Here is a 12,500-nt window from a genome sequence, read left to right as displayed (position 1 = left end):
AGGAGAGAGTACCTCCCGCTCCTTACCAGGATTGGTTCAGAGATTGGGACTGTCCTGGAGACACCTTGCACGAAAGCTTCTGTAACTGCCAAGGCAGCTGGCATACCTTCAGTACGCATTCTGGTTCGTGACACCCACACCCTCCCGAAGGTCGTTCTACTACCTCGGGTGAGTGGTGGTTGGCTTCGCCACAATGTAGAGTATTCACGCCTCCCGAACGAGTGCTTTCTTTCTTGACAGATGGGCCATCTAGCAAAGGCTTGTCCACGGAGGAGGCCCAAACCTTCGGCACAGACCCAGACCCAAACACAACCTCCTAGGGCTCGCAAGACACAAAGACATAGGGAGTTGTCCCCAAGGCCCACATGTCACTGTCTCCGCTTTTCCCGGGACTGTACCCTGCTGCCTACGTGTCTGGGCATGCCACGGCCCACGTCACCTATTTGTGACATCAGTCTCCTTTTTACACCGTTTGTGGGACCTCCCTAGAGACAGATATGCCCGCCTAGCACTTGAGTCCTCTCGGCTGTTAGCTTTGGAGGGAGACACAACATGCTGGTATGGGGAGATGACATCATGGTTTTAGGTACATAGACAGATTGCCCCCCTTCCAGTACTCATTGGATGCACCATCTCTGACTCTTACACAGTCCGAGATCATCAGGGCCTCCCGCTCCCCTCCCATTCCACCCACTAGCCCCCCTGCTTCCTCACCCTCTCCTGCTCCTGCCCCGCAACCGGCTCAAGGGTCAGGACCTTCATCGTCTGCTAGGAGGTCTCTTGGCAACGCTTTTGCCATGAGCCACCTCCTTCTGGTGCAAACGTCTCCCTTTGCCACAGTCTCTCGAGGATTGACGAGTTTCGACATTCGTCGCCGGTAGGACTTCTTCTCCTACGACTTCACACGTTTCCTCGGAGACCCTTCACCAGACTTTGAGGCGGCTTGCTTCAAAGTCCATGTACTGTTTCTTGCAGCTAGAGGGATAGAGGCCCTGGACACAACGGTTGGTTTCTCTTTTCCTATGTGTGGCAGGGACCAGTCTGAGTGGACTCTTGAGTCTAGACTTCGTGGTGGACTGGCTTCAGGCTCAGGCTCTTGAGTTCTCTCACCAACGTGAGACTTGGGGGTTACTGATTTGATACAGACTCTGTGGCCATTTGCCAAGTTCTCGGTGACACCTCCGGACACAGTAGGATGTAGACACATTGTGGTACACTTCTTTGCTGACACATTTTTGTTTTGTATTGTTTTCGGATTCGAGTAGGGCACGCCCGGTCGCTCCCCTCATACACCAAAAAAGTATACAAGAAGAATGACCAGGACTATGCACCCAGAAACCGAAGGCATACGCTTTTGTCACTAGTTTCCTCTGGACTACGGGAGTCCAGAATTATCTACCCTCTTAGGGCCATGACTAATCCCTTGAGAGACCCACTTCGCCACCTTGATTTGGGCGTGACAACGACCAAGTACCTCGGGCCCAGGTACTGCGGGACTTGCTTCGGTCTTCCCTTTGGACTTGCCTCCTCCAGGTAACTTATCGCTCACCTCACTAAACTGCCTTTGAAACCCAACGGTTTTCCCCTAGGAAATGCCATACCCGCTTGGAAGGGCGTCGGCTCACAGGTGGCATCCGCTGAGGTTGGTGGTGTCTCCCATTTGCACCTCCCAACCCCTTTTAGGTGAAGTTGACCCCCCTGGGGCGGAATGGCACTTGGGCGCTCTTGTAGCTCATCTGGCTTCGCTTGGGGAGAATTACGTCATTTCCCCCGGAAGGGATCGGATTCAAAATAACAGCATAGGAAGGGGAGCATTATCTCCCCATCCGCCTATGCAGAGCACCCAAATACCAGGGTACAACTTCACCAAGGAACTTCGCCACAGGCACGTGCCCTGCGGTTCCGTCCCTCGAGTGCGGATCACGGCGTACCCAGAAGGGCATCCGCTTCCCGCGAGCCTCCCCACCAAGGAGGATAACGGTCCTTTCTTCAAGGTCCAACGAAGGGTCGATTACGCTGAAGGTGGAGTTGAATCGGTTTAGCCAACGCCCCCTTGCTTCATCTACCGCCGAATAGTTCATCAGCAAATGCAAAAGCGAACGACCCTCTAACTGGGAGCACAACATGCAAATGCTGTGTCCGCACATGTAACTATCAGCAAATTTGAGCCCACCTACTCTCGCGAGAGCCAGCATTCTCTCCTCCTTCCTATTCACTATAGTGCTCCTATTAAGCTGCACCAGGTATCCACGTGTTTGTTCAAAGCCGGCCTCCTTATAGGGCTCCAACGCCAAGCACGAATGCCTCTCGTCCCACTTGTCCCATGCGTGGTAGCGAACTGAGCTAAAGTCAGCCACTGGGATATACTTATTCATCCAGTTCTGGGTTCTTGTCGTCCAAGTCCACTTCTTGAACGGTTGGTTCTTAGGCTTCTTGTTTACCAAGGAGCCTATCCAGGTAGATGAAACCGAGCGGTACTTGTCAAAAGCCCTTGCTCATTGTCCCCCACAAAAGGCAGGTACGGGTGGTATGTTAAACTCGTGATGGAGAGTTGTCGTCCCTACAAAGGTTGACCTTGCTCCCTTTTCGAGTAACATTCGCATCCCGGTGGCAACGAGGCGCTGCAGAGAGTGAAGGACACGCTGATTGTTGGCCCCCATAATTTCCGCGCCATAACAAATCATTCGATATACGCACGCCTTCAAAACAGTCAGTCGAGACCATATAGGGATGGCTCGGTTTGCTAGTAGGTGCTAACATGCAAATAGACTTTTCCTCCCCTTGTCCGCTCGCTCTTTGACGATGCGTTCAATGGAAAAGTTCAAGTCTACGTCGATGCCAAGGTACTTGTACGTTTCACCCACTGCAACCATCTCACCACCCAAAATATAGAGAGATCTTGCAGGTCTCCACGAAACACCGTGACCATGCATTTGTCAATTCCAAAGGTCATGCCCAAGGTCTTTGCCCATTCACTTACCTTGTCAAGGCTCGTTTGTAGGCTTTCAGGAGAGTCAGCAAGTAGAACCAGGTCGTCAGCAAAAAGGAGTCCTTTAATTCTCTTGAGGAGGTTAGGTACTTCCAAGCCCCATGTTTCCCCATCTGCGTCTAAAACATCGTTGATGTATATATTGAATAGACAGGGCGATTCTCGGCATCCTTGGCGGACTCCCTGCTGCACCGGAATCGAATCCGACAGTTGTTCCATGTGTCGGACTTTACCAGAGGTGGACCTGTAGAGCGCTTGGAAAAATCTAAGTGCTCGACCTTGCAGGCCAGCCGCAGCGAGCTTTAGGAACAACGCCTCGTGCGGTACTGTGTCGTATGCCTTCTTGAAATCAATGTAGACCGCATAAGTTGGTTTCCCATCCTTGTGACGGAGATTCATGATCTCTTTCAGACATGCGACCTGCCCTGTGCATTCCTCATTAGTACGGAAGCTTGCTTGGCCGGGATTGAAGAAGTTCCTCTTTTCAAGTATCTTAGTGATCTGCCTAATCACGACCGTACTGAGGACTTTTATGGCAACGGAGATTAACGCGATCCCGCGGTAGTTATCAGTGTTCGTCAAATCGCCCTTCTTGGGGATTGACACAATCCCTGCGTCGCTAGCGCCAGCCGGGATGTCTCCGGTATCGTAAATGCCCTCAATCATGTGCAAGTTAGCCTTGCCCATCTCCGATCGTGGCTTACGCGGATCAGACCTAAGCCCCTTATCTTTCACAAGCAGCTTAAACGGGTGGTAAACGATCGCCACCCGCTGCCTTGTGTCTCTTCAACCGCCGACAAGCCTCCCGTACTTCGTACCAGTTCAACGGGTCACATACCTCAGGCATACCAAGCCAGATGCGCACGTGTTTGTCATACCATGCAAGAGGATCCTTGCTGGTACCGTCCGTATCGGCGAATACCTCGGAGTAGTGACCCTCCCATACTTGTAATTGCCTCTCTGGTTCCATTACTAGCTCCCCATTTGCGTTCAAAGGTTGATTGGCAATAGTTCCTTGCCCCTTCCCAGCTATTTTCTTGAGGTGGGTAAAGAATTTCTTCGTTTGACCCTCCCTCAGGAGCTCATTCCCTTTTTCCACGAAGCGCTCGAAGGATCTTTGGTTACTGTCACGAACAGCGGCCTTCGCACGAAGTGCTATTGCCTTATACTCCCTAACCGCTTGCCGACCACCCCTAGTGTCCGCAGCCTTGTTCCTCACCTTACTCCAGGCTTTCCGGTGCGCATTAATGAGTCTCCGAGCCCGAGGTTCGAGTCGACAACCTGACCTTGGCCTCGGCGGGGGCTTCGTGGAAAGAGCTCCTGCCTCTTTGGCAATTGATGTAGCAACGGAAACAAACTTGTCATAGCATTGTGGGGTCGCTGACACGCAAAGCCCACCATGCTATGTATATATACATGAAGACTCCTAGACAAAGGAGGTAGCCTGACGGACGGCACACTCTTCTAGGAAATGGACAATTTTTACAGTCACGCCTATATCCTGGTCACTCAGATGCGGATTACTCCCCATCCAAGCCGGCCTCGAAGATAGCGATGTTGGTTGTTGTTGCAGCATCAGTTTTCTCTCACTGACTCCATGAGGATTGTCTCATGGAATGTGCATGGATTAGGAGGACCCCAGTTTCAACGCCAGCGGAGTTGATTGCGTCAGGAGCTTCAGCGATGCCTTGTGGGTGGTGAGATTAATATTCTTATGCTTCAGGATCATCATCTTTGTGAGAGCCGCATTAGACGATGTCAAATCTTGCGTGGTCGCTATGAGACATTTTGGTCAACTGCATTTGGACCTCGTGGTATCCACGGAGGGTTGTGTACGACTATTGCGGACTCATGGCAGCACGCCATTGTGGGCAGAGGTATTATTGTGCCAGGCAAGGTTCGGTGATTACTATGCAGGTTCATGTTTGCCTCAAGGGCTTCCTCAACATATATGCGCCCAATGTGGCAAGTGCACGAGCAGAGTTTTGGTCTCATATTGTGTAGTCTCTGCCGCATACAGACCAGTGGTGTGTTGGGGGAGACTTCAACATGCTGGAGGACCCCTCTAACAGGATTGGATGTAGCCATGCTACTATACACTGGGCTGAGTTGGTAGCTTGGGAGCATCTATGTATGACTTTGAGAATCTTTGATGTTTGGCAGCATTCAAGCTTTGTGAGGCCCCCAGACAGCTTCTCTCTCTCTCTCTCTCTCTCTCTCTCTCTCTCTCTCTCTCTCTCTCTCTCTCTCTCTCTCTCTCTCTCTCTCTCTCTCTCTCTCTCTCTCTCTCTCTCTCTCTCTCTCTCTCTCTCTCTCTCTCTCTCTCTCTCTCTCTCTCTCTCTCTCTCTCTCTCCGCAGAGTAGGAGGAGTGAATCTATCTCAGATAGATCGCTTCAACACCAGTGACCACATCTGTGACATGGGTGGATTTGTTTGCATTCTAGTAAGGACTACTTTTTCCGACCATGCACTAGTGATCCTCACTGTGACAGACAGACAGACAGAGGAGGGGGAGCACGATGCTACGCATCCTTGAGAGGATCTTGTTGGATCCAAAGCTTAGAGAACGAGTGGTGGCACTTTGGACAGAGAGCTTGGACACACACGACACCCTGTCTACCATCAGCACGATCATGTCTTCCATGCTTTGATAATGTTATGTTGTCCTAAATCTTGTCTCCTTAATTTGTTGCTATGCTTATAAGCCCATCTTTGTTGTCCTCTCTTGCCTAGCATACACGAGTTTTCACTTATGCCTTGGTAATGGAAGAATATGAAGAAGATGTCATCATGGCTTGGAATCATCTGAGAATGACTAAGAAAGACACTTCGGATGACTACTACGAGAGGTTTTGGGATATACCTATCTACTAGCGTCCTCGTTCCGAAGGGTCACTTTGAAGGACCAGATTGAGCGGTTTTGTTGAGGTTTGCCACAAGAGATTCAACAATATTGTCTACAATAGAAGTCTGACTCCATTCAAAGACTTATGGGACATGCCAAGCGAGGTAATTGACCTATCCTACGGACAAGCTAGTGTCCACCTCAACAGGGAAGAGAAAGAACCAAGGGAACCAAATGAAAGTTCATCCAAGAATTCCAAAGAAGTAAGGGAATCAGCTCAAAGTGCATCCAAGGGTTCCGACAAAGAAAGGGACTCTACTGATGGTTTATTAGAGAATTCCGACAATTCAGATTGAAGTGCCAGTGGACAGGGGAGGCCAGCAGGCAACCTACAGGTTTGAGGGCACAAGGAAAGAATAGAAAGGTAAGCTAGGTCCACCGAATAGTTTGGTGAAGGGCACTTTTTGGCTCTCCATGCAAAGTGGATGGAGGAGGGAACATCACAAAATTTCTTCAATTTGACTTGTACCTTGAAGCTTTTAGATTATTAGCAGTGTCTATGCCAAAAGTTACCGATGAATCAGCAAGTTGCATCTGGTGCAATGCCGACTGCACAAGAGGAAAGCCACTCCACTCCTATGTCACAAATCGTCTAGATTGAATAAAGTCACTAATTTCGGATGAGATGGCTGCACAGTGATCTAGGTGCATGAAGAGTTCTAGACGGGATGAGATGGCTAGATTGAAAGATTGAAGCACAGTGTTTAGTGTGCACTAAGTGTGTGACTGTGTAAATTGCATGCTATGTGAATGTATTGTCTTGTGGGGATGGTCATGGGCATGGTTTGCTTGAATTGTGAAAAGAAAGGATATGAATCTGATAGTAACAAGATATAGCAGATCAAGACATTCATGAAAAGATCAGCACGGTCTCGATGTGATTGCTAAATGGTTACAATGATCATGATTTGTATCTGAGATCCTCAACAGAAATGTGATTGATCAGTGACTGATGTCTTTGTGGAAGTGCTGGATTGGTGGAGTCTAGTGCATGGGTACATAGAGTCAGTGTCTACTGAAAAAAGTGTATGTCCTTTGGCTCTTTTGTAGACGTAATCGAGGGCGATTACAATTCTTTCAAGAGGGGGGTATGTCACAAAGTGATGATGTGGCATGCCCAACTGAAAAGAACCGGCCGCAAGGACAAGGGTGTTAAAGAACCGAGATGAACTGAACCAAAAAGTGTGGCCGAGGGGCCTAAAGCAGAAGGGGGTTAGGGTTTTTAATAAACCTAACTCTTTCAACTTATTAACGAAGGACCTAAAATCTAAATTATCAAAAGCTTGACATATGGGACTGATTTTCGTAAATCACGTTGGCTGCCACGTGGCACTGCTGTACAGATTTCCCGCTTTTCGCCGGCAGCTTTAACAAAATTTCAGCACAAGCTTTTGGGTATAGATGCTTTTGGAGCTTTTGGATCTAATGCTTTTGGGCATCCCTTGTAAGTTTTGTTTTTTTGCGAGGAAAAAATCCTTCCATTAGTTAATAAAACTGCCTATAGGGCTTTAAACCACCTCTACTAAAGAGGGCTACATCAGAAACATGGGGAGACTCTCCCAATGCGGAAACAAAGTATGTACAATGAGGGCTAGCTCACGAGATGGGAGGAGGAAATAGCCACACTAGTGGCCAGTAGTGCCATCTAGGAACACCCTAGACCATGGTGAAGAAAGGCCTTGGGCTTCAAAGTCGCAAGAAAGCCTCTCGGCACTCCCACATGCAGTCGGAGCTGCCCTGAAATCTATCAAACTGACCCCTGAGTGTATGAATCAGCTCCTGCCAAAAGTCACGACGATCTCTACCGATGAGACAAGGCGAACCTCAAAGATGCGGAAACAACAGGCCCACCAGATGAACCAGGGTGTAAGGCCACAAACGAGCTCTAAACACCACTCTCTATCATGGCACCACTCTTGGGGGGTGAGCTCTGTGGCAAGCTGGAGTGTAGGTTGACTCCCCTGGATCACTATCATAATGCTCGTGGAAGCCAACTCAAAATGAAGCCTAGGGCCCTCAGGCTGCAGCGCCCCAAGTATACGGTCGGGCTGTGGAAAGGGCTGACATCAATCGAGGAACCCGAAGCCAAACTTGTTGTGCCATGGAGCAATGCCACAGACAGACATTGACTCTCCAAAGGATGGCCACAAGCTGCACATGCTGCCGAGAAGCTGATGTGTACTAACCAACTTCCAACTGTTGTAGTTGTGTGTGCAACTAACCACTGAAACATAGTAACTCTCCTCGGCTGCCTGCTATCCCACAACCACTCCGAGAAACCTGACAAAAACTCGGTTGAGACCCCCCTCCTGCCAGTAAAGTGTTGCAGCAGGACAAGGCCGTGCTAACAGTATGTGACGCCCCAAGCGAGCTGTGTACTGGAAAAAGGCAGTCCCTGGGTGATCGGTTGAAAAAAAAGGATCCCACCATAACCACTCTCCCGGGTCCCACTGCACTCGAGCCAAAGGGCGGCTCTCCCAAGCTCAATACTGCTAGTGTCTTGTCTCAAGATCTGCTGCGTCAGGATCGATGACACAAGTCCTCCCACAAATGCCCACAACTCGGATCCTTTGAAAACAGACCTCTACAACATTGGAGCCTCTATTGAGACTCTGTGAAGGAGACCCTCTCCTTGAACCTCAAAGAACATGTGGGGTATTGACTCCGAGCAAGGAACCTCCAGCCGCGTGAAGGCCCACATCCATTTGGGAGCCGTTGCCTCTAAAGGAGTAAGCCACTCAGCTGGTATAGCCTCTGTAATATCCTGACACACGCTATGCACCCCCTCATGCCTCATAGGTGAATGCTCTGGAGCTCCTCAGGAAGGCCTGAAAACTGTAGCCAATCGCCAAGAGAACGGGCTAGACCCTCTACCATGGGACCCAAGAAAGATGAGGCCTGCTCCCAACCAGATGGCCTCTCTGTGCGCTAACCATGGGGTTCCAAACAAGAGGCTGCCTCAAGCGCTCCTCCACGAAGTGGGCAGGCCAGCCCTCAGCTGCTCCAAGGACCTAAGCAGGCTCGCAGCAAATCGGTCCTCCAACTCCTGCTTAGACCAACTCTGCGCATCTCTGTAAAAATCTGCCAGGCGGACAGGCACCAAGGGCCGTCCGCATGAGGGACTCGACCTCGAATCTGGTGAAGCAACAGCTCCTTCCACGGCTCCTCCCCTGGAAGCAATCCTTTGACCACAAGCTTCCCAAGGAGGGCTCTGCTCTGCTGTGCTGGGTAGATGATCCCCAGCCCCCCCTGAGAACATGGTAAGGTGATCACTGATGACCTGCCAGGCCACTTTGGCCCGAGCTAATTGGGTGTCGCGCTCTGACCACTGAAAATTCCTGATCAGCCTCTCCAGCTGGCTGATACAGGAGCTCGAGAAGATCCAGCAAGACGTGATGTACCACATAGAAGCCAACAGCACCTGGCTGGCCACTGCAACTCTGGCCGCCAATGAGAGCTGCGTTGAGCTCCAATGAAGCAGTTTCCTCCTAATGGACAGGAGGAGGGGAGCAGTCTGCTGCTGTGGGGACAAATCCAAGCCAACCTGACAACCCAGATAGCGTACAGAGGTCCCTGGGGGAATCCACCTAAAGCCCTCACCTGACGGGGCCTCTGTTGGTACTCTCCTAAATCTGCTAGTCTCAATCTCCAGCTGGTGCGATGATGTGCGCATCTACCAACAACACATCGTCTCCCATAGGATAAATGAGTGTCCATATAGGCAGGTCTGATCATATATCCATCCTCTGTGAGCTGGCTTGCCTTCAACTCTCCTTTCTTTGTGTGCCAACACTAGTTCTGGTTAAAAAATCTCCCGTCTCTTCAACCTCGGGTTGTTGATCTTCAACTATGTCTTCTATCCTTTCATCCTAGATATGTCTGAGGCGGCTCACATGAAAACCATTGTGAATCCTCCAATGAGCTAGCAGTTTCAATGTTAAAGATGCATCATTAATCGTTTCTGCAATCTAAAAAGCATTATAGTCCTATATACTAAGCTTTGGATGAACCTTCCCTTTGCCTTGCATCTTTTTGAATCTGGCCTTCTCAAATCTAAGAAAAACAAAATCTCTTTCTTTGAGCTTGAGAGCTCTCGTACACTTATCTGTTGCCTTCTTATGCTTTTCCTATGATTTTCGAAGAGCTTTCTTTATCTTGGCAAAAGATGTAGCCAGATCGTCTTCAAAGCGATCGACATAGAAAATCTTATCCTTGGTGCACAAGCAGGGTCACAAGAAATGTTTCGTGTGTTTCGTCGTATCATCGTTTTGAGGTTTTTCGTTTTAAAAACGCCAAGACAAAACACAACATAAAACACATATGTTCTAGAGGTTATAGGAAACATAATATTTAGGATCTAGTAGGTGGGTACATCCTATATACATGGTCACAGAAGTGGTGAAATGTATTGCACATCACACACTATATTTCAAATTTTGAAAGTTAGACGACTTTTCTCTTGGCATGCGAAACGCGTTTTGTCGTCCTCTTTCCAATTCAAAAAGATGCGTGGAACCTTTTTCCTCCTTCCAAACAGAATGGAATGGTGATCTCTAACTACCCATCTATGTTATTGCACGAAAACTCCACAACAGCAACAAAAACTGCTACAGTTTGACCGAGATAATGGTGAAGATATAACATAGAGTTGGCCTAGTACACCGTATAAAGATGTCGAGTACTCATGCCAAGCATCAGGCTGATCCCCAAGAACAAAAACCTCCCACCCAAGGACCATCAAACAATCAACCACCGTCCACACTACCAACAGAAGCAGAATCAAATGGGTTAGAGCTCAATTTACAGACAATGACATTCAGGAAGAAGACCTGAGCGATTATATGCACTGCTCTATGTATAGACTACAGGGAAGCATATCAAATACATAGTGCTATCAATAGCACAACAGAGACCAGTCTTGGGCTCTAGACAAGGAGGCAATCTTAAAAGCGAATGCAATAAACAAACAAACAAGAAGAGGAAACTTACAATTTGCAAAAATAGATAGAGTAAGACAGGTAATGTAAGACAAAAAACATAAATAAGAACTTCTTGAAAGACAAGCACAAACTGCTGACTTTGAGCATATGCATAATCCAAATCAGGTGAAAGACTCTTCCTGCCTTGTAAAACAATGTAAAGTCCTGAGAGCTGGTCAAAATATCTTCACATGGAAAAGGGTGAGCAAGATCTTTCAGTGACTAGCCAGCACAACAGTAGAACTACCCATTTATAGGTTTCCAAATTCAAGTGACTTCACAATAACTAAACATGGATGAGTTGTACACAAAAGACAACCATAAAATAATTTAATATTGGTAGTGGAAACATGTCATGCATATAAAATTGCACCTTTTAAGCTCTCTAATGCACATGCAATAGAGAACTCAACAATATAATGACTGCCCCAAATGACCAATTTGCAAAAACACCATCGGTGGAATTCCTTCTTACCCGGTTTCAAATCCCTGTGAATGATTCCATTGTTGTGCAAGCACTCCATAGCATTTGCAACATCCAAAGCATAGCTAACAGCCACATGTAGGTCTAATTGACTTGGGCGTAAACTCAATAAATGTTTCCGCAGCGACCTCCCAGGTAAAAGCTCTGTTGTAATGGCCATCACGGGGTCTTTACAAGCACCAATGAACTGAAATAAAAAAGCATTGATGAAATTGATGTTGAGCAAACAAGGAGAGGAAAAAAATGCTGCCCAAAGGTCACATTTTGACCATGTTGCAATAAGGAGAACTTTCGTATTTTTTTCCTTAAATAAATCACAAACTAGGAGCAAGAAGAACATGCTTTGATTGGAAACTTGCCTTGAATTATATCAAAGAGAGAGACAAAATATACACTTATTGAGCTTTATACCTTAACCATGTTCTTATGCTGCACTCTTGACATCATATCCACTTCACGAACAAATCGAGCTTCTAGTTTCTCCTGTTCTTCTAATGTTGGTGCTCTCTGCAAAACTTTAATTGCAACACTCATATCCCGGTACCTGAAGGAACAAAAGCCATGCAGCATGTAGGCATCAGGAAATTACATGCTTTATGTCACACAATGCAGCATAATACACACTGATTTTTTTTTTAATCAAAAATGAGAATCTGATACATGGGCTCAACTAGAGGTCCCTGTCTATCTCAAAGGTGGACACAAAGTATTATCAATAGCATGTCAAAACTCATTGAAACCTGTAGAGGGAAAGGTGTATCTAAAAGAAATTTAATAGATAAGGGAGGGTATCATGCTAAATGCACCGATAAAACTTTTCCACCTTGATTGCAAAGATAGGTGTTTCCATAGTGAAACATCATTATGAAATCTATGGATGCTACAACTCTATCAGCAATTTTTCTGAGGACATTAAGTTTACAATTATTAAGTGTATGCACTCTACCCCGTCTTACACTGTCATCGTTACATGCTAACTTCATACCTACTCCGTGATGGTTAGATGCTAACAATTTCTTTTTGAACAAAATGCACTCAAGTCCCCTGATGTTTAACTCCACATATGAAAGTCAGAAAGGCAACAAATGAATGAAATTGTCCAAGAAATAGACCACACACTAACAAGAAAGAAACTAATTTGA

General features: G+C 47.5%; 1 protein-coding gene across 2 annotated transcripts in view; it reads right to left on the bottom strand.

The window, feature by feature from the left end:
* Window positions 1–12,500, bottom strand: part of LOC147456225 (serine/threonine-protein kinase STY13-like) — a 26,880-nt gene that overhangs the window by 12,713 nt on the left and 1,667 nt on the right. For both annotated transcript variants that reach the window (XM_086514759.1, XM_086514760.1), the window contains exons 3-4: window positions 11,770–11,902; window positions 11,350–11,545 (exon numbers count right to left, since the gene is read on the bottom strand). In XM_086514759.1, the coding sequence (XP_086370885.1) occupies window positions 11,350–11,545; window positions 11,770–11,902 (329 nt within the window). The remainder of the gene's footprint in view (window positions 1–11,349; window positions 11,546–11,769; window positions 11,903–12,500) is intronic.

This window comes from Adiantum capillus-veneris, chromosome 6, assembly GCF_014529385.1.
Source record: "Adiantum capillus-veneris isolate H3 chromosome 6, ASM1452938v2, whole genome shotgun sequence".
NCBI lineage: Eukaryota > Viridiplantae > Streptophyta > Polypodiopsida > Polypodiales > Pteridaceae > Adiantum > Adiantum capillus-veneris.
The sequence above is the reverse complement of the archived record's forward strand: the minus strand, read 5'-3'. Positions and strand labels throughout refer to the sequence as shown.